The sequence below is a fragment of the Pteronotus mesoamericanus genome, unplaced genomic scaffold, assembly GCF_021234165.1.
Source record: "Pteronotus mesoamericanus isolate MK-2021 breed Mesoamerican mustached bat unplaced genomic scaffold, CSHL_Meso_final contig_1201, whole genome shotgun sequence".
NCBI lineage: Eukaryota > Metazoa > Chordata > Mammalia > Chiroptera > Mormoopidae > Pteronotus > Pteronotus mesoamericanus.
Window position 1 is genome coordinate 421,340 of NW_026555042.1, and position 25,404 is coordinate 446,743.

At 60.4% G+C, this 25,404-nt stretch overlaps 1 protein-coding gene across 2 annotated transcripts in view; it reads right to left on the reverse strand.

The window, feature by feature from the left end:
* The window catches only part of INPP5A (inositol polyphosphate-5-phosphatase A), a 131,023-nt gene that overhangs the window by 29,521 nt on the left and 76,098 nt on the right, over positions 1–25,404 (reverse strand). For both annotated transcript variants that reach the window (XM_054584997.1, XM_054585004.1), the window contains exons 5-8: positions 17,033–17,096; positions 9,052–9,155; positions 4,614–4,666; positions 3,473–3,592 (exon numbers count right to left, since the gene is read on the reverse strand). In XM_054584997.1, coding sequence (XP_054440972.1) covers positions 3,473–3,592; positions 4,614–4,666; positions 9,052–9,155; positions 17,033–17,096 — 341 coding nt within the window. The remainder of the gene's footprint in view (positions 1–3,472; positions 3,593–4,613; positions 4,667–9,051; positions 9,156–17,032; positions 17,097–25,404) is intronic.

Here is a 25,404-nt window from a genome sequence, read left to right on the forward strand (position 1 = left end):
GGGGCACGCCCGGCGCTGCTGGGAGATTGGCCACTTCTGAAGAGTTTATAGACTTGAGAGAAAAAGAGCTGTCTTTCCATTTTTTTAAATAAGCTTTTTCTTTCGGAATGACGTTAGATTTACAGGAAAGTAAATGTGGCAAATGTAGCCCTGGGCACCACTCAGTGTCAACACTGGGTCCCAACCGCTGTTGAGGCGGGGCCCGCAGGCCGGCGACTGCCTTCCCGGTCTGACGCCACCAGCTGGCAGGAACGCGGCCCCACAGAGCTTCCTGGGAGACGAAGCAGGCGAGGCAGGCTGGTCCCTGTGTCCACCGCCTACAGACAATGCGCCCCGAGGTTCCCAGAGTGACTGGGGCGCTGTTGGTGGCAGCGTCCATTCAAAGGGCCGGCCGGGCATTGTCCTCCACTCAGCAGAACAGAATGCAGCCCGCTGGTGGCTGCCAAAAGGTTAGCGGCCCCGATGAAAGGGCGGCCCGGGGCCCCCGCTCCCACAGAGCCGCCCTTTGTGCTGGGCGCAGAGCCGGATCTGCGGCTGGCCGAGCCCCCACAGGGGCGGTGCGTGGGAATGCGGGGCCGCGGGAAAGGGCCGGAGCCGGAAGGCTGCCGTCCTTGAGGCCGCAGACGCATGGCAGTTTGGGGCGATGACACGTTCTGAGGCCACAGCCCCTGACAGCCTGCCCACGGTGCCCAGCCCAGGCTGCTCAGGGCTCGGACTCAGCCCAGCTCCGTGGGGGGTCCCAGGAGAGCCGTGCAGCCTTCCGGGAGACCGCACGCAGCGCCCTAACCAGGCCCTGTCCTGGCCACGGTGGCCGGCCCAGGGATGACGGCTCTGCCCACAGCGCCCCAGCCTGGCAGCCCTCGGGGAGGCCAGCCACGGCCACTGCAAGGGCCACCCCGCCCCCCCGACCCGATGTCAGCGCTCTCCTGCCCGCCTCGCCGCTTCCCAAATCCCAACGCCAGGCCCCACGGCAGCGCGGTCCTGCCACCGCCCACAGCACGAGCCAGTTCAGGGGCAGGGCTCACGCTTCTGATCCCCAGGGTCCTCGGCACAGACACACGACGCCGGCGCTGGCCTGCTGCAGGCGACAACGGGCGACAAAAGACGAGGTGCCCTGTGTGGGGACACAGGAGCCCCCATCACAGGGGGTCACGGGTCAGCGCCCCGGAACACGGGAGCCCCCATCACAGGGGGTCACGGGTCAGCGCCCCGGAACACGGGAGCCCCCATCACAGGGGGTCACGGGTCAGCGCCCCGGAACACGGGAGCCCCTCACAGGGGTCACGGTCAGCGCCCCGGAACACGGGAGCCCCCATCACAGGGGGTCACGGGGTCAGCGCCCCGGAACACGGGAGCCCCCATCACAGGGGGTCACGGGGTCAGCGCCCCGGAACACGGGAGCCCCCATCACTGGGGGTCACGGGGTCAGCGCCCCGGAACACGGGAGCCCCCATCACTGGGGGTCACGGGGTCAGCGCCCCGGAACACGGGAGCCCCCATCACAGGGGGTCATGGGGTCAGCGTCCCGGAACACGGGAGCCCCCATCACAGGGGGTCACGGGGTCAGCGCCCCGGAACACGGGAGCCCCCATCACTGGGGGTCACGGGGTCAGCGCCCCGGAACACGGGAGCCCCCATCACTGGGGGTCACGGGGTCAGCGCCCCCGGAACACGGGAGCCCCCATCACAGGGGGTCACGGGGTCAGCGCCCCGGAACACGGGAGCCCCCATCACAGGGGGTCACGGGGTCAGCGCCCCGGAACACGGGAGCCCCCATCACAGGGGGGTCACAGGGTCAGCGCCCCGGAACACGGGAGCCCCCATCACAGGGGGTCACGGGGTCAGCGCCCCGGAACACGGGAGCCCCCATCACAGGGGGGTCACGGGGTCAGCGCCCCGGAACACGGGAGCCCCCATCACAGGGGGTCACGGGGTCAGCGCCCCGGAACACGGGAGCCCCCATCACTGGGGGTCACGGGGTCAGCGCCCCGGAACACGGGAGCCCCCATCATAGGCGGTCATGGGTCAGCGCCCCGGAACACGGGAGCCCCCATCACAGGCGGTGATGGGTCAGCGCACTGGGACCAAGCAACAGGCCCCGGGCTCCCTGTGGCCGCGGCCCCAGCTGCCCGGGCAGGCGGAGAGCTCTGGCTTGGGCTCACGTTGGCTCTGCCCCTCCATCGCCTCGGGTCATTACCTCTGAGCCCAGCTGACACCTGGGAGGCTGCGTCGGAGGCTGAGGGCCAGGCCCTCGCTGGGCAGGACATCCAGACCTTGCGTCCCCGACTCCTGCCGCCTCTGGGCGGGCCTGGAACAGGTGCAGGCTCTCACTGGGGCCCCCGGGTGAAGCAGCACCACGGCCACACACCCGGCTAACAGCAGCACAGGGGTGGACCCCACACCCTGGCCCTGTGGTGGGTGCGCCTGCTGCAAGGGACCCAGAAGGCAGCAGCCTGCAGGGAGGGGCTGGCTGGCGGGATGGGCCGAAGGGCAGGACAGCCACAGGCCTCAGCACGTGGCCGTGGGCTGGTGTCCCCGTGCAGGGGTTCTGGGGAAATCTGAGGCCACCAGGCAGAAACGGGGAGACCGCTGTGCTGTGGGCGAGGCTGTGGCTGCCCCAAGCCCCGAGGGGATGGCTGGCTGCCACCTGGGTCACGGGATGCTGGCGGAGAGGGCTGGGCAGCAGGCGGGCAGCCCTGGGACACGGCGTTGGGGCTGAGCTCCAGCCAGAGGCTCGCCCGCCCCCTGTGGAGCTGGAGGGTCCGCCGTCCTGTCCAGGGCAGCCTGTCGGCTGGTGCCCTTGGAAAGGTCGTTGGCCACCGGGCACAGTGGGAGGGTCCACGGGGTCCAGGGTAAGAGGGCCCCAAAGGGCAGCTGTGAGAGGGGAGCAAGGGGAGCAAGGGGAGGCTGCTGGGAGCCTGGGCGGGGGCGGGGAGTGGCTCCCCTGCTTTGAAGACCCGAGGACGCCCCCCCCGCCCCCGCACCAGAGGTGCACAGCCCCGGGCCTGGGGCCCAGGACCAGGCAGCAGGGCCTGGCGGCAGGGCCGCGGGGGCGGCGCTGGGAGAAGGGCGGCGCTCGGCGGGCCGGGCCTCGCTGGTCGACGGCAGGCAGCTGGGGGCACTCAAGGGACCCAGGCCCCGTCTTGGCCGCTCCATCAGCAGCAAGTGGGCCGGAGCCACGGGGGGCACCGCTCACGGGTCGGGTGCGAGATGCCCCGGCTGGCGTCTGCCTCCCCCACGGCTCCGGGCATGATTCTCATCTCTCCCACAGAACTGAGGACCAGGCGTGAGGCCGCCCCCACCTACGTTCGCCTGGGGGGACTGCTCGAGCCTTGGGACACGGGTAGAGATTTGTATGCGGTGTCAGCAGGTCAACATTAACCAGTTTCACACTTTTGGTAAACAGAAAAGCAAGCATGGAAGAAAAGTGGCTTAAAAGAGCCACTTCCCTTCCCTCCCTGGGGGCACCTACCTGTCGAGCACGTAGCCCAGGGCCTTGTGCCGGATCCCCGCGTACACAGAGGGGCTTGTCTCCCACGCAACGAGGTTGGAAGCGTCATGGAAAAGATGGATGTTCACCAGGTCAAAGGCGCTGCACAGAGAGAGGAGACTCGGTGACAACAGGCCAGAGCCCCAGGGCCCCGGGTGCAGCCCCTCTGACGCTGTCCCCATCCGAGTTCCTGGGGAGGTGGAGCAAGGCCTGGCCGGGCCCCCAGGGTCGTGGGTGGGCAGAGCCACCTGTGCCCTGGCCTCCTGTCCTCCTCAGTGCTCCGGGCTGGCCCAGGGCAGGACGCCTCTGCCCAGGGGCCACGTGAGGCGGGAAGGGTCCTCTTTAAGCATCGTTGCAGACGCCAGGGCACACAAACCTTTCTCAAGCCGCCAGCGAGCCTGGAAGAGTCTGGGGTGGGGGGTGGGGTGGAGGAGGAGGGATGAGGAGAGGGATGAGCGGCGGGGGTCGCCGGCCGGCTCAGCAGCCTGAGGGGCAGTCCAGGTCCAGGCGGGGGCGCGGCTAGGAGCTGGCTGCTGGCCCCGCCGTGCCTTGCCCTGTCTCCTCCCCACGACAGTGGGGCGCTTGCCCGTCAGCAGCACCGCAGGACACGCTGCCTGCAAGTGCTCACTGCAGACCGTGGCCCCAGGTCGGCGCCTCAGACGGCGCCCAGTGGCAGGGGTGGGGGGGCGGCGCTGGTCTCCACGGGCAGCCAGGGACACGGGCCGGGGTCTGAGGCTTCCTGCTGGGCCACTGGGAGCCGCCGCCTGCAGGAAGGCTTGGCCTGGGTCTCTGGGTGAGCAGCTCTACTGCTGCCGTGCCCCAAGCCCCGAAGGACACGTAACTGGGCCGCCTTCCTGCAGTGGAGTGTGGCCGCAGCAGGGCCACAGAGCCAGGGGCTGCCAGGAGGAGCCCAGGCTGCTGTCAGGGGCTGCAGTCGAATGTCACACCCAGGGGAGGCAGCAGGGTCTTCAGGGACTCAGGGAGCCTCCAGTGGGGCGGCCGGGGCCCTCGGGTGGCCCAGCCGTGGACAGGGCAGAGGCGCACATGCCTTGCGCTTGGCACGGAAGGGGGTTGCCCCGAAACCTCATGCAGGAGAGACGAGCGGCCCGCAGGAGACACGTACCAGTCGGCGACGCACCACCTCGTCCGCACGAAGCCCTTTCTGGACCACTTGCACTGAAAAACAAACAGGCCGCAGCAATCAGTGGGGGCCGAGGAGACCATGTGCTCTTCCAGCTCGGAGGGGCCGCGGCCCCACCCACCGCGCAGGTCCCCAGCCATGGCGGTCAGAGACCCCTGGGTGGAAGCCCTGGCAATGCTGCCGCCCTATCGCAATCAGAATTGATTTAAATAGCAACACTGACCCCTTGCAAAGCCCTGGAGACACAGGGGGAGGCCTTGCCAAGGCCCCCGCCCGCAAACTCCGTGGTAGCAAACATGTGTGAGCTGGACGCGAAATCCCGTTCCCTCCAACACCCCAGAGGAGCCCCGGGCCCGCTGCTGGTGCCCGGTCAGCGGAGGCCCGGAGGCAGGGGGTCGGGCGCGCCCACGCGGGGATGTGGCCGCGTCTGCGGGGGGCCCGCGGGGAGCGGGGCTGGGCGACGACGGCCCCTGCGCCAACGGAAGGGCCCAGACCGGCCGCCGCCACCTTCGCCCGTGAGCAGCGGCCGGGCCCCCACGACCACACCGCCCATTCCGTTACCCCCCGAAGCACCAGGCGAGACACGGCCCCTGCAGCGCTGGTTCCGGGGTCCCAGCCCCCTCTCCAGCCCCGCATCGTCGTGTCTCTCGGCGGAACTGGGTGAGCCCTTCAACAGCCCCTCTGACGCGCCCGTGGGGCCGCGTCTGGGTTGGAGCCTGCTATCTTCAGGGACAGCGACAGGTGCCGATGCCGCCCCCACGAGGCCCGGGGGCCCCGCCCCCACCCCCTCGTCGGACACGGCCGCGCCCCGTGGCTGACAGGTCTCGCGCCCGATGCTCACGAGTGTGTTCAGCCCCACGGCAGCCACAGGCGGGCCGCCGCCCACGCCTGCTCTGCAGGCCAGGACGCTGGGCTGGGAGCCAAGAACTGTGCTCAGGGTCCCCGAGTGAGGGGCTGGGAGGAGCAGGGTTCAGGGCTCAGGTGGCTGGTGCTCTAAGACTGGACATAGTGGGGACAGACGCGCCCTCGCCTGGTGAGGCCCGCACCTTCTTCGGTCACAGCGGGAAGCGGGGACACCTGTCCAGAACAGACCCGAACAGCCACCTTGCTCGGTGGGGAGGGGCCGTGACGCTCACCTGCTGTCGGCCAGGCCGCCCTCCCACCCCAGGCGCTGCCTTGTCTGTGCGGGAGCCAGGCCCTGGGCGCAGAGGACGCCGTCCCGTGAGGCTGCCCCCCTTCTTGCCCTCATCCCCTGCGTCCCCTCTCCCTCCTCGGCAGACTCTGGACCCAACTGTGGAATGTGGGGACACCTCCAGGCCATAACCTCCAGCTCCGTGACTTGTGGGAAGAACAGCTGGTCCCGAAGCCCCTGCTCACCAGCGCGACCCCTCCCTTCAGCACATCAGCCCCAGGGCGGTTCCCTTTCCTCCTCTGTCTCAGAAACAGAGACTTCCGGGGCTCCTGCGGCTCCTTCCCGCCACCCAACCACCTCCCCTTCAGTGGCGGACAGGCACCTCCTTGCCCCCAAGCGCAGGGACGGGCACCCGCGCCCCACAGCCCACAGGCCGCCGGTGCGGGAGGCGCAGAGCCCACTGCCGGGCGGAGTGCATGTCGGCGGGGCGGGGGCTCCGCTCCCGCCCACACGCTAAGCTCCTTGGGCATCGGCCCCCTTTGGAAATCCCGCCGAGGGCCTGGCAGCGGCGGACGGGGCGGCAGCGGCTGGGGTGGCCACCCGGCTCTCAGAGAGGTTGTCACCACGCAGTGAAAGCCGCGTCACGCCTGGGCGGGGAGTGGGGGCGGCCGCGTCGCTCACCTCGCAATATTAAGTCTCTGCTCAGATCCCCTGTTAATAGGATGCCTTTAGGCAGCAGATGGATGGCGAATACCAGCGGTTTCATCTACTAAAAGACGGCATAAATCACCCCGAGAAAGGGAGGCTGCGGGAAGGTTATCACCACACAGCCTTCCCCGTGAAAGGCCCGCTCTGGAGCATTAGCGAAATTAATTCATCTTTCATAAGAGCCAGGCGCAGGGCTGTGATCTACGGCAACAACCAATTTCTCACCGCGGGCAAAGGACAGATGCCTTGGCCTGATCGACTACACAGTCCTGCTCTTTAAAAACGGCCTCCCGGTACCTGGAGTGCTGCTTAGAGGCGGCGTCCGCAAGCCGCGCCTGAGGCTCCCGACATAAATCAGCAGAGAGTTTTGTTAGTTTTAGATGCAGGGCTGTAATTATTTGGAATTGCCTCCATCACGGTAATTACATTTAGATTATCCTTAAGTGATGGTAATAAAAGAAAGGGAAATCCATCTTAAACTAATTCCCTGCTCCAAAATGTGTTCAAATAAAGCTGAACGCCTGGCCTGAAGGCGCTGCGCAGGGAGAGCGGGTGGCCAGCGGCAGCCACCGCCCGTGCCTCCCGACACCGCCCCCTGCCGTGGTGCCCAGCCGCCTGGCCAGGACAGACCGCCCTCGACGGGGACGCGCGGAGCCCAGATGGGCCGCGTGCACTGGGAAAGCCACGCCACGACGGGGTCCAGGTGGTGCCGGCCTTTGAGCGGGGGTCCCCTTCAGGGCTTCCTGGGGTAGAGGGAGGAGCCGGGGGCCCTCCTGGCAGGGGTGGGACCTGGAGAAGCGCCTGCTGCGAGGGAAGGAGCAGCTGGGGCGCATCCCGGGTGGGGCGCCCAGGATGCAGGGGGGCTGGGGAGAGAGGGGCGCCATCTCTAAGGGCCGCGAGGGGCTGAGCCAACTCCCCCGCAGTCTCACGGCTCCGCTGCCGGCCCTGCCCCCGCCGCCGCCCAGGGGCCCGTGGCCCCCGCCACCTCCTCTGCGGAACCCCAGCTGTCCCGGGTGGGATAAGCCCCTCTCTGGGCTGGGGCTGGACCCCAGGAGAAGATCGAAGAGCTAGGACGACCCAGGTCCCCAGCCCCGCCTTGCGTGGGCAGTGGCCCTGGGGGTTCTCGGCCAGTGGGTGCTGGACCACCGCCCAAGGAGTGCGAGGACCCTGGGTGGCGCCCAGGGCGTCACAGGACGACGCGAGCCTCTTCCTTGGCCAGTGCAGGGCTGTGCCCCCCCCGCCCCGGAGGCGCTGGTCAGGCGCGCTCTCCTCCCGCAGGGGAGAGGCTGAGGTCCCTGTGCTGCGGCAGCCCCGCCCCCAGCCCCCCCAGCCCCCCCATGCGCTGGAGCAGGGGTCACCCTCGGCGAGGGCCCCGGTGGCGGGGGCGTGGGCCTCGGGTCTGAACTGGGACAGGGCCGGGAGCTCAGCCCCAGCGGGGCCCTGAGACCGACGTCCCGTCCCTCGGCACCTCCGAGGGCACTGCGGCCACGCGGTCCGGATGGAACGCCGCCGCGGCCCGCGTTCGGGGGGCCCGGGGCACACAGCAGCGGCCGTGACCACGGGAGGTGGGGGACTGAGGCCCCCAGAGCTTCCAGGCACGCCCTCTTCCAGCCCCGCAGGGCGCGGGGGGCCGTGGAGGGCCGAGGGTCGTGGGACGGGAGCCGGCCCTCTGACGCCGCGCCCCTGGCTCGGGACGACAGGCGCGGAGGGCCAGGCCTGACAGGAGGGCCCATCTGTCACGGAGGCGGCCGCCACCCGTCCCTCGGGGCTTGGGCCATAAAGAAAGTTAATAAAGCTGCGGCCTTGCTGAAGCTCTGCTCCCAGCGCAGGCGGGGGCCCCCGCACAGAGGGGCCGGGCAGCAATCTTTCTGGGGGCCGAGCAGCGCCGCTGTCACGGCGGCGGGGGCGCAGGCCTTCCACCTCTGCCCCGAGGGCGTCCGCCACGGACTCGCGCCCGACCGGGCGGCCAGCTCCAGGTTCGCCCGCACTGCGCGGGATCCGGGGACTCAGCCGCAGGCAGGGTCTGAGGCCGCACGAGCTGCAGCGGCTGCGTGCGAACTGCGGAAAGGGCCTCAGGCCCAGAGGAAGGGATCAGCGCCGCCCGACTGCGCCCAGTCTGCGTGGAGCAGCCACTGCCTGGGACACGGGGACAGCTCCAGGCTCTTGGCCACACCTCTCACTGGCCAGGCCCAGCGCTCTGGGGGCAGGAACACACCCTGTGTGTCCCTGCGCCCGGCAGGCCGCTGGTCAGACTGACCCGCTCACCCGCCAGGCCCCGAGTGAACTGATTCTTTTCCTGCATCTGTGGGACGGCTCCTTTGCCGGGAAATAGTAATTAGGAAATGTACTGGTTGATTGAACTGTAAACCCTGCATATCCTCTCGGCACCCAGCTGGGACCGCCCGGGTGAGCCCACGCACAGTTCGGAGCCTCCCGGAAAGAGAGCCCTGGGGCGTGGCGGCAGCAGATGTGAGCCCTCCCACGGGCATGAACACGGCAGGCCCTGCATCTCCCTTGCGATGTGCCCGCCCCGAGGAGGAAAAGCTTCGGAGGCGGTGGCCAGGGGCTCCCGGGACGCACCTCGGGGAAGTAGTCCTGTGGGAACTTCTCCTTCTCCAGCATGGGGGTGCTCTCCAGAGTGTCCGAGTAGATCTCTTTGCCAGTGACTTTTTTATACTTCTTGGCTGGAAAAGAGCAGAAGCACCGTGTGACTAGCCATGGCCTGACGCCCATCCAACCGGCCACAGGCCACGGGGCCGTGTCCCACCCGTGTCCCCCCGTGCAGCCTGCGAGGAGCCAGGCAGCCCCTGGGGGCCGGACGGGGGCGCCGACCTGGCCGGCCGGCTGCTCCCGGCGACGTTCGCGGCTCGTAAATCGTGGCCCCCCCGGACTCCGACACTCCACTTCATTACCCGCTAGCAGCTCCCGGCCCGCAGATTTACAGGGGCTAATTGGCGTCCTCCGCTAAAGCCGTGAATATGTTTAACAGGGCCGTGGAATTGCCGTTCGCTCATACCTTAATACAAATTTATTTAATAACATCGATTTCCTACTCGCATCCAGCCAACATCACTCATGTCCAAGGACAAGGGGTTTTTATGTGAGACGGGGAGAGGGGGGCACCGCGGACCGAGCTCCTGGCCGCCTGCCCAGCACCTTGTCACCTCGCTGGACAAGGTGCCCTGCTGGGCCAATCCCACCCCGGCCCCGGGCAGACCCCCAGCAGACGGGGCTTGGCCTGGCTCTTTCACACCCTGGTCTGGGGTGGTTTCTTTTCTCCAAGCCACGGAGGGTCTGGTGAAGAAACGCGTGAATCTGTCCCTCACGTTCTCGGGGGCCTGGGCCAGTGGACGGCTGCCATGTCGGGATCCGCCGCAGGGAGACCCCCTGGTGGTCTCCAAGATGGATACCAAGACCGTGGGTACCAAGACGCAGGGATGCTCAAGCCCCTCGTGTAAAATGGGGTGGACCAATGCACGCAGTTGGCCTGTGCACCCACGGACTCCCACGTGGGTCCAAAGTAGTCCAGGTATTTACTGGAAAGTCCACATAGGAGGAGCCGTGCAGTTCAAACCCACGCTGTTCAAGGGTCAAGTGCATGCATTTGTGCTTCATCCACGTCTTTTTGGGGCTCGACAGCCTGCCTTACTTCGTTGCTGAGCGACACTGCAATGGAGGGGCCGCTGATCACACCCTCACGCGCTGAGGGGGAGGTATTCTGGCTGCTTCCATTTTTGGTCATAAAGAATAAAATGCTACAAATGTTTCTGTGCAGGTTTTTGTGTGGCCGTAAGTTGCCAGTTCGTTTGGAGAATGCTAAGGGGCGTGACTGCGGGCTCCAGCGGTAAGAACATGTTTGGCTTGGTGAGCGGTCGCCGCACTGTCCCCCAGCGTGGCCCGCAGGCACCGGCCTGCGTTGGGCAGCGAAGGGGCTCCTGCTGCTCCACGGGTGCGCCCACAGTCGCCGTTCTCGGCGCTGCAGGTGTGGGCCATCCCGAGAGGCGTGTCCGGCATCACACGGCTGCCGCCTGCATCTCCCCGACGACACACGCTATTCGGTGTTTTTCACATGTCCGCGTGTCATCTGAGTATCTTCTTGGGTGAGATGTCTGTTAACATTTTTGGCTCATTATTAATTAGGTTGTTTTCTTACTGAGTTTTAAGAGCGCTTTGCTTATTTTGAGAAACAGCCCCCCATCAGCTGCATCTTCTGCAGACGTCCTCTCCCGGCCCGTGGCTCGTCTTCGCGTTTCCTCCAGTGTCTGCTGCGGAGCGGAAGTTTCCCATTTCAGTGGAGCCCACTGGCCAATGCTTTCTCTCATGTGCTGTGCTTTTACTCTTGTGTCTAAAACTCCTCTGCAAACCCCAGGTCACCTGCATTTTCTCCTGTTACCTTGTAGGAGTTTTATAGTTTTGTTTTACATTTAGGTCTATGATTCATTTTGAGTTGATTTGTGCAAGGTGTAAGGTCTGAGTCTAGATCCATTTTTCTGCACGTGGCTGTCCAGTGTCCCAGAACCATTTGTTACGGAGACTGTCTTTGCTCCACTGTGCTGTCTCTGCTCCTTTGTCACCGGCCTGTCTGTCTCTCCCTTTGCCAGCACCACGCTGGCTTGATGCCTGTGGCCTCGCCGTCAGCCTGGAAGTTGGGCAGTGTCTTCTCCTTTAACACGGTGTGGGCTATTCTTTGCCTCCATGTCAGATTTAGGACAGGTTGTTGATACCCACGAAATCATTTGCTGGGACTGCACTGAACTGACTGATCAAGTCAGGAAGAACTGACCTCCTGACCATGTTCAGTCTCCCTGTCCATGAACATGGGACATGTCCCTTCATTTATTTAGATCTTTGCTTTCACTCCTCAGAGTGGAGTTTTCCTCAGATAGCTCTTGTACACATTTTGTTAGATTTATTCCTAAGTGCTTCTTTTTGTGTGTTTAATGTAGATGGTATTGTGTTGTCAACCTCAAATCCCACTCATTCACTGCTGGTATGTGGGACCACAGTTGACTGCTATGTTTAAACTCACATCCTGCAAACTTGCTTGTTAGTACCAGTTCTGTTGTTGCTGATTCCTTGGGATTTTCTACAGAGAAAATCATGTCCTCTCAGACTAAGACAATTTTCTTGCTCCCTCCCACAACTGACAAGCCTTTTATGTCATTTTCTTGTCTTACTGCATTAGCCAAGATTCCAGTACGATGCTAAAGACATATGCTGAGAGGGGTCACCCCTGTCTTGTTACTAATCTTAGGGGAAAAAGCATCTAGTCCCTCACTATTAAGTTCTACATTAGGGTAGGTTTCTGTAGTTTTCTTTATAAACTCTATTCTTCGTTGGCTGAGAGTGTTCATTATACATGGGTGTTGAATTTTGTCAAATGATTTTCTGCACCTATTAATAGGGTTCTGTGACTTTTACTTGTTAGCTTGTTGCTGTGATAAATGATGTTAATCTGTTTTTGAATGTTGAACCAGCCCTGCCCGCCTGGAACAAATCTCAACTGGTCATACAGTGTAACTCCTCTCCTACACAGCTGAGTTCTAGCTACTTTATCTTTAGAATACCTACATTTTATGTTCATGACAGATACTCGTCTTAGTTTTTCTTTTTTTGTAATGTCTTTGCCTGGTTTTGGCATTAGAGTAATGTGGCCTCATAAAATCAGCTTGGAAGCATCACCTCTGCTTTTATCGTCTGGAAGAGATTATAGAGAGCACGTATAGTTTTTTTCTTAAATGTCTATTTGAATTCACCAGTGAAATCATCTGGGCCTAGTGCTTTATTTTTTAGAGGGCTATTAATTATTGATTCCATTTCTTTAATACATAAAGGCCTATTCAGATTATCTGGTCATCTGTATGAGTTTTGGTAGATTGTATCTTTAAAGGAATCGGTCTAAGTTACCAGATTTAGAAGCACACGCATGTTCGTAAGGTGCCTTTGCTGCCCTGCAGTGTCCACAGGCTCGGTAGTGATGGCTCCTCGCTCATTTCTAAGGCCAGTGATTTGTCTCCTTTCCCTGGGTCAGCCTGGTTGGAGGTTTATCAATTTCATTGATCTTTTCAAAGAGCCAACTTCTGGTTTTGTTAATTTTCTCTATTGAGCTCCTGTTTTCAACTTCATTGATTTATGCTCCAATTTTTATCATTTCTTTTCTTATGCCCACTTTGGATTTACCTTGCTCTCCTCTCAATTCCTAAGGCCGAGCCTTAGATTATCGACTGTGTATCTTACTTTTTTCTAATACATGCGTTTGCTGCTCCAACGCAGTGCTCTCACTACATCCTAACATTTTTGATAAGTTGTGTTTTCATTTTTCATTTAGCTCAAAATATTTTTCAAATTTCTCCTGAAACTTCTCTGACCCACGTGTGATTTAGAAGTGAGTTACTATCCCAAGTATCTGAGGGTTTTCTGGTTATTTTTCTATTACTGATTTCTATCTTAATTCCACTGTGGTCAGAAAATACACTCTGTATGATTTCTATCCTTTCAAATCTGGCGAGGTGTGTTTCACAGGCCAGACCGTGGTCTGCCTTGGTGACTATTCCATGTGACTAGGGCAGGACGCGTTCTGCTGTTGCCGACTGGGCTGTCCCCACAGGTGCCAACGGGGTGAGGCGGCGGGCGGCGGGCGGCCCTGCTGGGCCTGCCCCATCTGAGGCAGGGAGTCTGAGCCTCTGGCTGCCAGAGTGGGTCCGTCTGTCTCTGGCTGCAGGTCTGTCGGTCTTCGTGTCCTGCATTGGGATGCTCTGCTGCTAGGCGTCCCATGTCTTCTGGGGACCTGTCAGCCGCTCTCCAGCCCTGAAAACGCCCCTCGCTCTGAAGTCTGCCTGTCTGAGGTCCACACAACCACGCCTGCTTTCTTTTCATTAGTGTCAGCAGGGTGTCCCCTCCTCCATCCCTTCCCTTTTTATCTTTCTGGGCCTGTACACATCTTAAGACAGTTTACAACAGACAGTGCATGGCTGGATCATGGGTCTTTTTTTAACCACTCTGACAGTCTGTCTTTTAATTGGTGCATTTAGACCACTCACATTTAAATCAATTATTGTGGTAGTTGGAGTCACACCCTTCCATACTTAGAACTTTCCTATTTATTGCCTTTGTCCTTTGTTTCTTGCCTTCCACTCTTTTCCTGACTTCTCTGGTTACACTGAGCATTTTACATGATTCCACTTTCTCTCTTCTTTTAGACTATCAGTTATTCTTCATTAAAAACATTTTAGTGGTGGCCAAAGAGTTTACAATATACGTTTACAACCAATCCAAGCCCCTTTTCAAATAACACTATATATCTTCACAAATAGTGTGTGTTCTTTATAACAAGTCACCGCAATTCCTCCAAACTTTATAACATCTATGCCGTTCATTTCACTTACCCATAAGCTACCATCACCCAATAAATTCTTGCTGTGGATCCTTTGAAACAAGTTATCTGTTGGATCAGCAGAGAATAAAGAATGAAATATTTTGTCCTGCCCTCACTGAGCCCTTCTCTGACACCCGCCCTGTGCGGTCGCTCACCTGCATCACCCCCGCCCCCACCCCCATCCTGGCAGCTGGTTTCCATGTCTTGCCGGGCAGGGCCCCTGGAACCAAGGTCCTCGGCTTCGGTCTGTCTGAGAAAGCCTTCGTTTCTCCTGGCCTTCGAAGGACACCTTGCCTGCTTTAGTGAGGATTCCAGGCGGCCCTCCCCCGGCGACGCAAACACCCCGCACTGCTCCCCTTGCTTGCGTGGCCTCTGCAGGAAGGCCGAGGGGAAGCCTCGCCTTTGCCCCTTCCCCCCATCGGGGCTCCAGGGTCTGGGGCTCCGTGTCCGCGGTTGCCTGTGGAGAATTCCTGGCCATTCACGCATTTCTCCTGCTCCTGTCTGTGTTTTACTTTTCCTGCCGGTGTCTCCCTTGCGCACACACTGCCCCCTGCAGTTGTCCCACGGTGCTGAGACATTTGTTCCTTCCTTGCCCTCTTTGCCTTTGCAGTTTGGAACATTTTTACTGGCACATCTTCCAGGTCGCCGGTTCCCTCTCGGCGACGCCCAGACTGGCGAGCCCACCGAAGGCTCTCTTCATTTCTGTCCCCGCGACACCCTTTCTTAGCGTCCCCACCTCTCCCCCTGTGTCACCCATCTGCTCTCGCATGCCCACTTTCCCATGGGACCTCTCAGCAAATGCATCGGCCACTTTTAATTCCCATCCATTCTGATAGTTCCAGATCGATGTGACACCCGGGCCTATGCACGCTTTTTCCCTTCAGGGTGCACTTTTACCTTTCGCATGCCTTACGGTCTTTGTTGAAAGCAGCACGTAAATAATTGGGTGGGAGAAACTGAGGCAGAGAGGTCTTTCACGTCAGGCCTCATGGCCACCTGGCGGGGAGCCGGGCCGCGCTGCCTGCACGCTCCCAGGCTAAGGCGCCCCCCGGGGCCTTGCCCCTGACCCCCGGCTGTCACGGGGCTCCTGGGGACTCTCACCTACGGAGGCTCTGAGCCTGCGGGCCCTGCCACCCAGTGCCCCGGCCAGAAGCTGGGGAGCTGAGGTCTGGGTGGAGGGAGCTGCTCTGTGTCCCATGGGGTGGTTCAGGCTCAAAGTCGGCATGCGTCCCGCCACGTGCTCCCCAGTGCCCGCCCCGCACTTCAAAGCAGCGGCTCTCCCTCCCCTGCCAGACGTTCAGGGGGTTCTTCCCTGATCACCACCCTGAGAATGTAGCCAGACTCCTGGTGAAACCCACAGGAGCGGGGCGCCCCTGGCTGGGCCCCCAGACAGCCCCCGCACACGGCCCCAGCACGTGCCCCTGCAGCCGCAGCACCCGTCTCTGCCTGGTGAGCGCTGTGCACGGGCCTGTGCCCGGCTCGGTGGCTCGGTGGCCGGTGTGCCCTGTGACCTCGCGTTGCTGGGGCTCTCGGAAGAGCAGTCCAGCTTTTTCTTGCTTGAGGGCCGAAGTGATGTCTTCCAAGCTCTTCACATGTTGAACCCAGAACTGGAAGTTGCTTTTATCTCTTCATCTGTACCTTTCGGGGATCCTGAAATTTCTACCTAGGTATTTATCTGTTAAAGTTTGGGCTACTTTTTTTATGCAAGGGCATTCAAACTTTTCACAAATTCTGTGTTGCTTCTGCTGTAACTCATTCAAGGCAGAAGAGGAAGCCCTGGAACACACGGGCTGGGCAGAGCAGGCGCAGGCGCGCTCCCTGCCCTGGATGCTGGCTGCGCCCCGCGCCCCACTCCCCGCGCCCGCAGCGGGACAGCAGCAGCACGCGCCGTGCTGGGCCCCAAGTGTTTTCGGGGGACACGCCCAAGCACCCCGAGCGTGTGCACCGCCCACTGCTGTCACAGCCCTCGTCAGCGACTGGTGGGGGCTCAGGCGAGCTGTGCTGGAGGCGCACGCCCCTCCGACACACAGCGTCACGCACTCTGTGGGCCGGCAGACGCCTTCTGACCGACCTGAGCTAGCAGGGAAATCGTAGGCAGACAGTCACGTACAGAAAGGACAAGTCTGACAGGCTGGACCACGGTCAGGCCTCGGGACATCCACAGCCCCCGCGGGACGTCCTTGTGGCTCCTCTGCATGGGGATGCGATGCGCTCCTCCCCGTGCCTGTTAAGATCATGGCAAGAGCAGCCGTGGCCCGTCTCTCACCAGGTTCATTGGTGGGAAGGCCAGATGCTTGTGTTTAAAAGCATGTGAAGGTCCCTCAGGGGACAGGGCTGGTGACAACCGCCTGCCGGCTGGAACCCTGCTCTCGGCCCGGATGAAACCGCCGGCTTCTCCCTTTCGTAAGAGGCGATCTATCTCCCAAGTGAGCAAAGATAATGAATCTGAGCACACTGACATAATTAGTGGCTCCCCACAGTTATTACAACTTTAATGACATTTCGAATTAATGTGATCTGGCTCAACAGCCTAAATGGAGCTCTGAAGAATTTACATACAACCTGAAGACAGAACACTGAGCGGGAAGATAAAAGCGCCAACGTGCCTGATGGGACGGGGTGACACCGACGCGCAACAGGTCCGGGGTAAACAGCCTCACGTGCCCCCAGACACAGTGACAAGGACCATGGTGTCCTCTCCCCAGTGCAGGCTCGCAGTGCACGCCCAGCAAACATGGGTGGCGCCTGCCCCTGGCCACAAACACGGGCTCTCGCTCCCGGTTTTGGAATGCACTGCCCTCTCGTTCTGCTTTCACTTTCCATACTCGGTGGGGACACAGACACTGAGCTCTTCCCCTGTCCTCGCACCTCTGCCCTGGACAGGCCCAGCCGCCTGCCAGGCCTCGCCCTGGCTGCAGAGGCCAGCAGGGCGGCGGGGCGCGAAGTGGCTGGGCCGGGGGGAGGCAGGCCGCTGCCTCGACTTCTGTGGACCCACAAAGCCAGGTTTTCGTGCGAGGTCCCCGGCTACTAACTGCCACGAAGTGACTCAAACCAAGACCACGCCAGCCCCTGGCAGGGACACGGGGCAGAAGGGACCCGAAGAAGCCAGATCCGCGGGCAGGGGGTGGGACTCCAGGAGGCAGGAAGCCCCGGAGCCTCTCGGTGACTGATGGCACGGGCTCTTACCTTTGAAGTCAAACTGGTAGATGTTTTTCAAGGATTCGTGAAGGAAATAAAAGCTTCCTAGAGCCTGCAGAGCAAAAAGAGAGGCCAGGTGAGATGTGGCACGTGGGTGTTCCTCCCGCAGCCCCGGGCCACAAAAAAAACATGCTTGGAAGGCAAGGGCGAGGCGCTCCCGTTGCTTCCCAGTCACGGGCGTGGAGGCCAGAAATGGCCTCCACAGAGGGCGCCGCCTTTGAAGGCCAGGAGGTCCAGCCGGAGCCGGCTGTCAGCGGCGTGGCCTCCCACGGGGGCGCTGTCCCGGAAACACGCTGTCCCCACCCGGCCCGAGGCCCCACGCGCTGCCCTCCCCTTCACCGCCTTGTCGGGAACACAGGGCCGGGTGACGCCCAGGGCCTGGGCCTTGCTCTCCCCGTTCAGGAACAGGCAAAGCCACAGGGGCCAGGCCGGGGCAGGGACAGCCCACAGGGGAAGGGGCATACAGGGTTCCTCGCTGAGAGCCGCGCGCTGCTTAGCTGAGACTCAGGCTGGATGAGGCGGTCTCTGATGCGCGTGGCTGTGTCTGTGAGTGTGCACGTGTGTGCATGTACATGTGTGTATGTGTGTGCACCCATGTGTAGATATGCATCGGCGTGTGTGCATGTGTGTCTGTGCACACACATGTATTCATGTATGTGTATGGATGTGGGTGTGTGCCTGGATGTCTGTGTGCATACGTGGGCACCTGTTAAGGTTTGTGTGCATGTGTGTGCGATGCCGCTGCACACAGGCCTGGCTGGGGCCCGGCTTTGGCTCCACTGTCCTTGCTGCACTCGGCAGGGGAGCTGGAGCAGAACAGGTGCGCGGCGACGTGCCTTCCATCCTCACCAGGCCCCACACACTTCACACCTGCACACACGCCCCCACACACGCACATATTTGAGTGTCTGACGGATGCGGGGGAGGGCCAAAGCCACAGCTCGCCCGGCTGGCCTCCCCGTCCTTCTTCGGACAGCCACCGGAAGGCCAGCCGCTCAGGCCAGCTGACACGCGGCAGGGCTGTCTGCGGGGACGGGAGGAGCCCCTGCAAGATGCACTGTCGCCTGCTGCTGAGTGGGCTCCGCCGCCCACGAGCACCTCCGCCTCTCGCAGGGGGGCCCAGCGAGCCTGCCCCCAGGGTATGCGGGAGCGCCTGACCCCGGGCCCGGAGCCTGGCCGCCCTCGGCCCTTGTGAGGCCTGGCCCAAGGCCACGCTCCAAGGCGGGGGCTGTCTTCCAGGCCTGTTTTTTCAACACAGAAATATTGTTACAGCATTTCTTTCCTCCCAGCATTACTGAGATACAGCTGACCTGCAACACCGTATAAGTTCATGATGAACAATGTAATAATTTGGTGTTTGCATATATTGCGAAACAGCCAATCCCCCACATGGTTACAACTTTGTTTTCTTGTAGTGAGAACTTCCACATCTGCAGCACAGCGCTCTCAGCAGTGGAGCGCGCTGCCCGGCCTGTCCCTGGACCTATCTCACGACACCGCCGGATCCTGAACAAGCTGGGCACGCAGGCTGCTGCTCACTTGCCCCAGGCGTGGCAGGCGGAAGGAGGGCCGGCGCACTGGCGACACACCTGGGCACGGCTCCTCTCTGACACCGTGCAGCTGAGGCCCCGCCGCGGAAGGCGGACAGCGGGGCACGAGCAGCCTGGGGGCCGGGGGAGGCGGTGACGGGGCTGCCCCTGCGGCCCTCAGAGCCGCCCCCGCCCCCACCCGCCTGTCGCAGGGAATCTTGGCTTGTTTTGGGCAGAAGGCACTCGGCAGCAGCCTAAGTAAATAAATGTCATAGCGAACATTGAAACTGTTACCTCATTGAACGTGATAAAGCTAATATAAAATTATGAAGTTTACAACAAATAAATGGAAAATACATTGCCAGTGCAGGCATAGAAACTGTAATTCATAGAGTCAGAAAATCCATAATTAGCCCTAATGAATATTTAAAGTCAGAGTTCAGCCAACTTTTCCAGTGTTTAGCCTGCTCGATCGACGCGGCTCAGGCCCTCATTCATCACGGCCGCGGCGACATCTGCGCAGAGGGCGCCCGGCCGCTCTCCGGGTGCTCCGGCCACAGCGCCTGTCAACAGTGTGCTTGACGCGTCGGAGAATATCGACTCCTTGCCTGTTTTGCTAAAAACAATTAAAGCACTTTTTACATATTTATAAACCTGACTGTCAAGAGTGCTTATCAATTCTCCATCAGCGCACGCAGTCCAGTCACTGCGGCGCTTCCGGCCGGCGCTCTCCACCCTCCTGCGGCGGGCTCCTCGTCAGCAGCAGGAGGCCGGCAGGCCCCCACAGAGCTAAGCCCTCTGAGGGGCCTGGGCGCGGACCAGAGGCAAAGCAGAGCGGCCACACCAGAGGCGCCAGCTCCGCGCCAACACGGAACGTGGTCAGGGACTGTCTCTGAAACGGCTGTGACCGGCCTGAGGTCCCCGCCCTCCTGGGCGTCCGCAGGAGTCAGTGCCCACGGCGGGTGACGCTGCTCCTCGGGCGGCTCAGCAGCTCACCAGGCCCGTGGGGAAGACAGGAGTCGGCAGAGTGACCCACCAGTGCTGGGCCTCCGCCGCAGCCCACCCCGTGCAGCGTGGCCGCACCCTGACCCCCGGTTTGCGTCTGGAGAAGAACCCTGATAACGGCAGCCGCTCTGCAAACATTCTGCTCGAAGGCCCCGGTGCAGAGCGCTCCTGCGCCAGGACAGAAAGTGACGCGCAGTGGCAAAACACCGGCTGCCGGCGTTCCCACCTTCCTGGAGAGGCGTGGGGCCAAGCAGGAACACAGCCCCTGTTAGAAACACCTCCATCACTCTTTATTTGCAAACAGATCAAATGCCCAATGATTGATCATTTCCGCAATTGGGTTGGCAGCCAAAGTACATACCATTAACCTAACGGCCCCCTGCCTCCGGCTGGCGTTTTCATGAGACAGAAAATTCCTAACACTCAAATCGAGTCGACTTAGCAGTGAGGGGCACATGGGAACACATTTTTCTCCTCCAGGTACTATGCAAGCAGAAAACATAAGTGTCCTCACGGATGAGCCCAGGTGGGAACAGCCACTTTCACCTGTGCCACCAGCATCCTCGTGAAAGTAGCCTGGCCGCGCATTTCCAGGAGTGCCGTGCGGATGGCCAGGCCTGAGCCCCGTAGCCTGCAGAGGACGGCCGGAGGGGCCTCCCATCCCAAGTCACAGGAGCAGACGGGCTCCGTCCCCCCAAGGGACCGGGGGCTGGGTCTGCCGTGAGGCCAGCGGCTGCCCTGACCCTCAGGCAGGAGAGAGCAGGGAGTCCTGCTGCCAGGAAGGTAGACAGCGTGTGTCATGTGCCGCGCAGAACATGGTGACTCTTGGTTGCTCCGAGATGGCACCATACTATGTTGTTTCTATGTTAAAGTGTTTTCAACTCGTTATTAAAAATACGTAAGTGGAGCAACGAACAAGAAAAAAGCTTCAGAAGAGGTTGTTGGGAACTGACTTTCAAGTCTGAGACAAAGCACAGCCATTGGCTTGTCTGACTTAGAACCGACAGAGCAGAGTGAATGGGAGCCAGAAAGCCCCCAACAGGGGGCCGAGGAGCCCCCACACTGCCCCCAACCCGGGCACATGGGCTCCGAGGCCGGCCCGGGGAGGGACGAGGGCTTGCCCGCGGATACGTGCCCGTGCGGGGCACGGGGGGGTCGCCCGGGAGAAGCCCAGCGGCGCAGAGCCGCGTCTGCACATCCGTGAGGGCCGGCTGCGGCGTCTCCGCTTTGAGAGCAGCAGGGGCCCAGCGCAGCCTGACTCGGCGCAGCGCCCGCGGCCGCCCCCCGACAGCGCACGGGAGTCCCTGCCACGAGGGCTGTCTCCCCGGGACACAGAGACATGCTGACACGTTGAGGTACCCATGACCCAAGAGCACTGAGGACGCAAGCACAGGGAGACACGGCGCAGCCCCTGGACCTACACCTCGCACGCTCACAGCCCATTTATACCCAGGGAAATACCCCTGTAAACACACACACACACACACACACTTGCACATGCATGTGTGCACACAGCTTGCTCACAGGACGTGAGGGCCCTCTGGAGACACACACAAAAACCCAGGGCAGCGCTTCCGGAACCACTAACAACGGAAAACAGCCTGAATCCTCAAGGCCATGAAGACAGGTGAGTATGAAGTGAAATGGTCCTACAACGGAACACGATAAGCACAGATAATAAACAAATTGTACGCAACACCACAGACAGGCCCCGCAAAAAACATCAAGAAAAAGGAGAGGTCCTTCCTTACATGCCATGTGGCATGATGCCAAGACAAGGCATTATCAGAAGGAGCTAAAACAAAACAAAACTGTGATGCTAAGACGGTACACTAAAAGGAATAAAATGGTAAATGCAAGGAAGAAGGGCTCTCCGGGGACCAGGGCGCCGGCCGGGCCGGGGCTGGCCCTGGTGCCCTCGGGCAGAGGAGAGGCACTGCTCCTGAAGACCAGAGGTGGCATGGGGACTCCGGGGGCCCACGGGTACTGCACCGCACGGCCACTGGCCTTTCGCTCCCGAGGGGCCGCCATCCTCCACGGTGATGATCAAGGCCAGAGGCCACACCTGGCAGGACGCGGAGCTCATGACTTTATTAACGCCCTGAACTACTTTCCTCTTGGATTTCCACCCATAGTTATATCTTAGAGATATTTGATGTTGAAACATCTAACTTTAGGTTTTTTTTTTTTAATGCTACATAATAATCAACATACAAAAATACTACATTCTATTTATCCATTCTTCCACTGGATGTGGAGACTGTTTCCAATGTCTTTGCTGTTACAGTTGATGCTGCAATGAACACCCTCGCAGATGTCCTTGAGCACGTGTGCATGTGTGTATCAGGTGCATGCACGGAATGACATTCGGCTGGAGCTTCTGGGTTACGAAGATGTGCTTGGCCGCCAGGTTGCCGTGACAACCCGCCCCGCCACCAGCAGCGTGGGGTTGTGCCCGACGCGCCACCTCCCTCCAGGCCTGCTGCCACTTCGACCTTTGCCAGTTGGATGGGCGTGAAGTTACACAGCACTGTTGTTTTAACTTGAATTTTCATTAATAGGTGAGCATCAGTTTTTAAGAGTGTTGGCAATTTAGGACCTGGCCAGTGTGGCTCGGTTGGCTGCAGCAGCATCCTGTAGACCGAAAGGTCACGGGTTCGATTCCTGGTCAGGTGTGTAACCAGGTTGTGGGTTCTGTATCCTGTCGGGGTGTGTACAAGAAGTCAACCAATCAATGTTTTTGTCTGTCTGTCTCTCTTCATCTCTCTAGAAGCAATGGGAAAATAAATGTCTTCAGGTGAAGATTAAAAAAAAAAGTTTGACAACTTAAGTATCTCCTGTAAATTTCTTGTTCATATCTTTTTTCCATTTTCTATTGATCTTTTTCTCATTTTCTTGGCTTTTAAATTTTTCAATATAATCTAGAATTATTTCTCGAATACTTGCGTTACAAAGAACTTCTCCCACTTACAGGCTTATCTCACCAATCTTTTTATGGCATCTTTCATTAAATAATAATTTTTAGTTTTAAAGTAGTCAAGTTAAAGTAGTTTTAATCAATGTATTTCTTTATGTTTATGTCTTTATGTCTCATTTGAGAACAGATTCCTAATCTGACGGCACGATGGGCTCCCCCAGATGCCCACGTAAAGGCCACAGGACTGCAGGTTTGAGCAGTAACGGGCCTGCCTGTTGCTTCCTCCCACCGGGACCCCGCAGGCCCGGTCTCAGCGCCAGCGGCGCTCCCGCTCACGCACCGCATTTCCGTCTAGCGGGGGCTCTGTTCCTTGAGCTCTCGATTTGGTGCCACTGTTCTATTTCCAATAACACTTTTTCCTCTTTGGCTCTACAGGAAGTCTTGGTATTTAGCAGCACAAGTGCCCCATGTTGTTTTTTTTCATAACTGCTTTTGCTACTTCGGGCCCTTCATATTTCCACATGAGACTCACACCCGGAGCACCCGGCTGGGCTGCGGGTGAGACGGCGTCTGCGTGGCACCCGTCTCCCCTCCCGTAAGCGTTATCTTCAACCGTCTGCTGCGGTCTGCGGAGGCTTTACAATGGCTCGTGATTTTCTCCTTAAAGGTCTTGAAGATCCTTTGTTAGATTTATTCTTAGGTATCTTTTAGTTTCTGTTGCTACTAGAAAATACAATTTTTAAACCATCATTGGTTTAGAACCACTTGTTCCTAGTATGTAAAAACACTGCTGATTTTTATTATTAATCCTATCCTCAGCAACCTTGCTCAGCTTACACTCAGTTCTACCAATTATAGACTTTCTCTAACACTTTGTAATGACTCTTGGCTGTTTCTTCTTTTTCACAATTCTTGCATCATTTCTTTCCCTTTTTTTCCATCTTGCTGCCCTGCCAGATGTCCTGGCTCCGCGCTGAACTGAAAGCGCGGGCCTGTGCCGAGTGTGTCCGGGGCGGGGCGCTGTGGTGAGGGGTGCGGGCCCACCTAAGCCTGACGTGGCTCAGGCTGGCAGCCTGCGAGCTGAGAGCAGGCGGGGGAGGACGGGGGTCTGCGGGCGCACCTCGGGGGGCAGGGGCAGGGAGCTGCCATTCCCCGAGGCAGGGCAGGCTCAGGGAGTGCATGGGATTTGGAGGAGAATGAGGGGGCCGGGGGAGACCCGTTGCTGGGGGCCTGCGGGACACCCCCTGGGGATGGCACACGGCTCCTTGGACCCCTAAGCCTGGAGATCAGCATCATGCCTGAGTGAGAAGGGCCATTTTTGATTTGTTGTTGACGGTTGACGTGTGAAGCTGTGCAAACGTGCATGGAGAAAAGCCGCCTCCTCGTGCCGAGTCTGGGGCATCGCATGGGCGAGCGGCTGGGCGGTGAGGCCCATCAGAGCACAGAGAGCAGAGTTGGCCCAGAGGAAGGGACAGGCGGCCACAGGCTGTTCTGGTTTGAGTGGCGCAGCGAAGTGCTTCTGGCAGGTGGACAGTGCTGGGCCAGCCTCAGATGGCTGGCCCGGACCTACCTGACCGTGATGCCTGTCGCGTGCCCCGCACCGGGTGCGGCTCACCAGCACCGTGTCTAGGACCTCCGCCTTGTTTCCAAAGCAGTGTCCCCTCTAGCCACCTGGTGAGGTGGTTCTAGGCCACATACCCAGTGACACGCCAGCTGCAAATCCCAAGGACACTTCTCGTGACCCTCAGCTTCTCAGCAGCACGGGGCCCGGCCCTGTCCCCACTTCACTTCCCGGTTTCTCAACGCTGCGCTGCCTCTCTCGAGTCCCCTCCTCTGTGTGACGATGACGTGCTGAATCCGTTCGGTCCCCGAGGAAGCCTTCCCGACCTCTTTGTGGTGCCCCCCGCCCCATTCTCCAGGTGACAGCCCCGCACACACAGCACCGGGCCCTCAAGGCCACCTCCCAGCTCCGGGGCAGTGGTCCCCACATGGACTTCTCTCACACAAGGGGTCCCCCCCCGCCCCCCCGGACACCCTCCTGCTCCCCCCTGCAAACTGTCCCCCTCTCTGGACACCACCAGCTGCGTCCCACCACACCCCTCCCCAGACGTCTGCGGAGCCCCAGCTGCCACCTGTGCAGACCGCCCACTTCTCTGCACCCCCTGCCTGGCTGGACTCCTTAGCGGGCCCCTGCTCCCCACCGCGACTGCCCCCGGCCTCTTGCCCACCAGAGGCCTAGGGGGCCTTTTTAAAAACAGAAATCTGACCCTGTCCTTCTTCCACCTCCAGACACCTGCTGCCAGGCCTGCTACGCGAGGCCCCTCGGGCCCACCCCAGCCCACCTAGCTCCCGCCACACTGGCCCTGACCCCAGGGAAGGCCCAGGGCTGCCATCGTTTGGGTATTTCCCTGCGTTGCCTTCCCCTCGCAGCCTCTGCTCGGACGAGCCCTCTGCTGCTGGAGGTCTCTGTGGAAATGCTGCCTCCGCGCAGCAGCCCCCGCAGACTGCGCCGTGCAGAGCCTCGCCAGCCCCACAGGGCCCTGTCCCTTGGCAGGGGTGCCCACCCTGGCTGCACGCTTCCCTCCCTCCTGCCACCTGGCTTCCCTACTGGGTGGGAGGAAGCCTCTGGAGGATGGTCTGGCGCAATGCTCGGGACACGGCAGGAGGGTGCTGAGCCCTTGCTCAATGCCAGACGTGTGGAGCCGCGGGGCACCCACAGGAGAGACGGGCTAAGTGGCTCAGGAGGTGACGGGCAGGACTGCTCACTCAGGGCCCAAAGGGCAGCCTAATGCATCGCTTCCTTCCAAGAACCTGAACATGACTGCAGAAAATAACACACTTTTTACGATGAGGAGGAACAACTATTTCACAAGAGTAAGCCCTGAGACTCCTGGTTTTAATAAAATTTA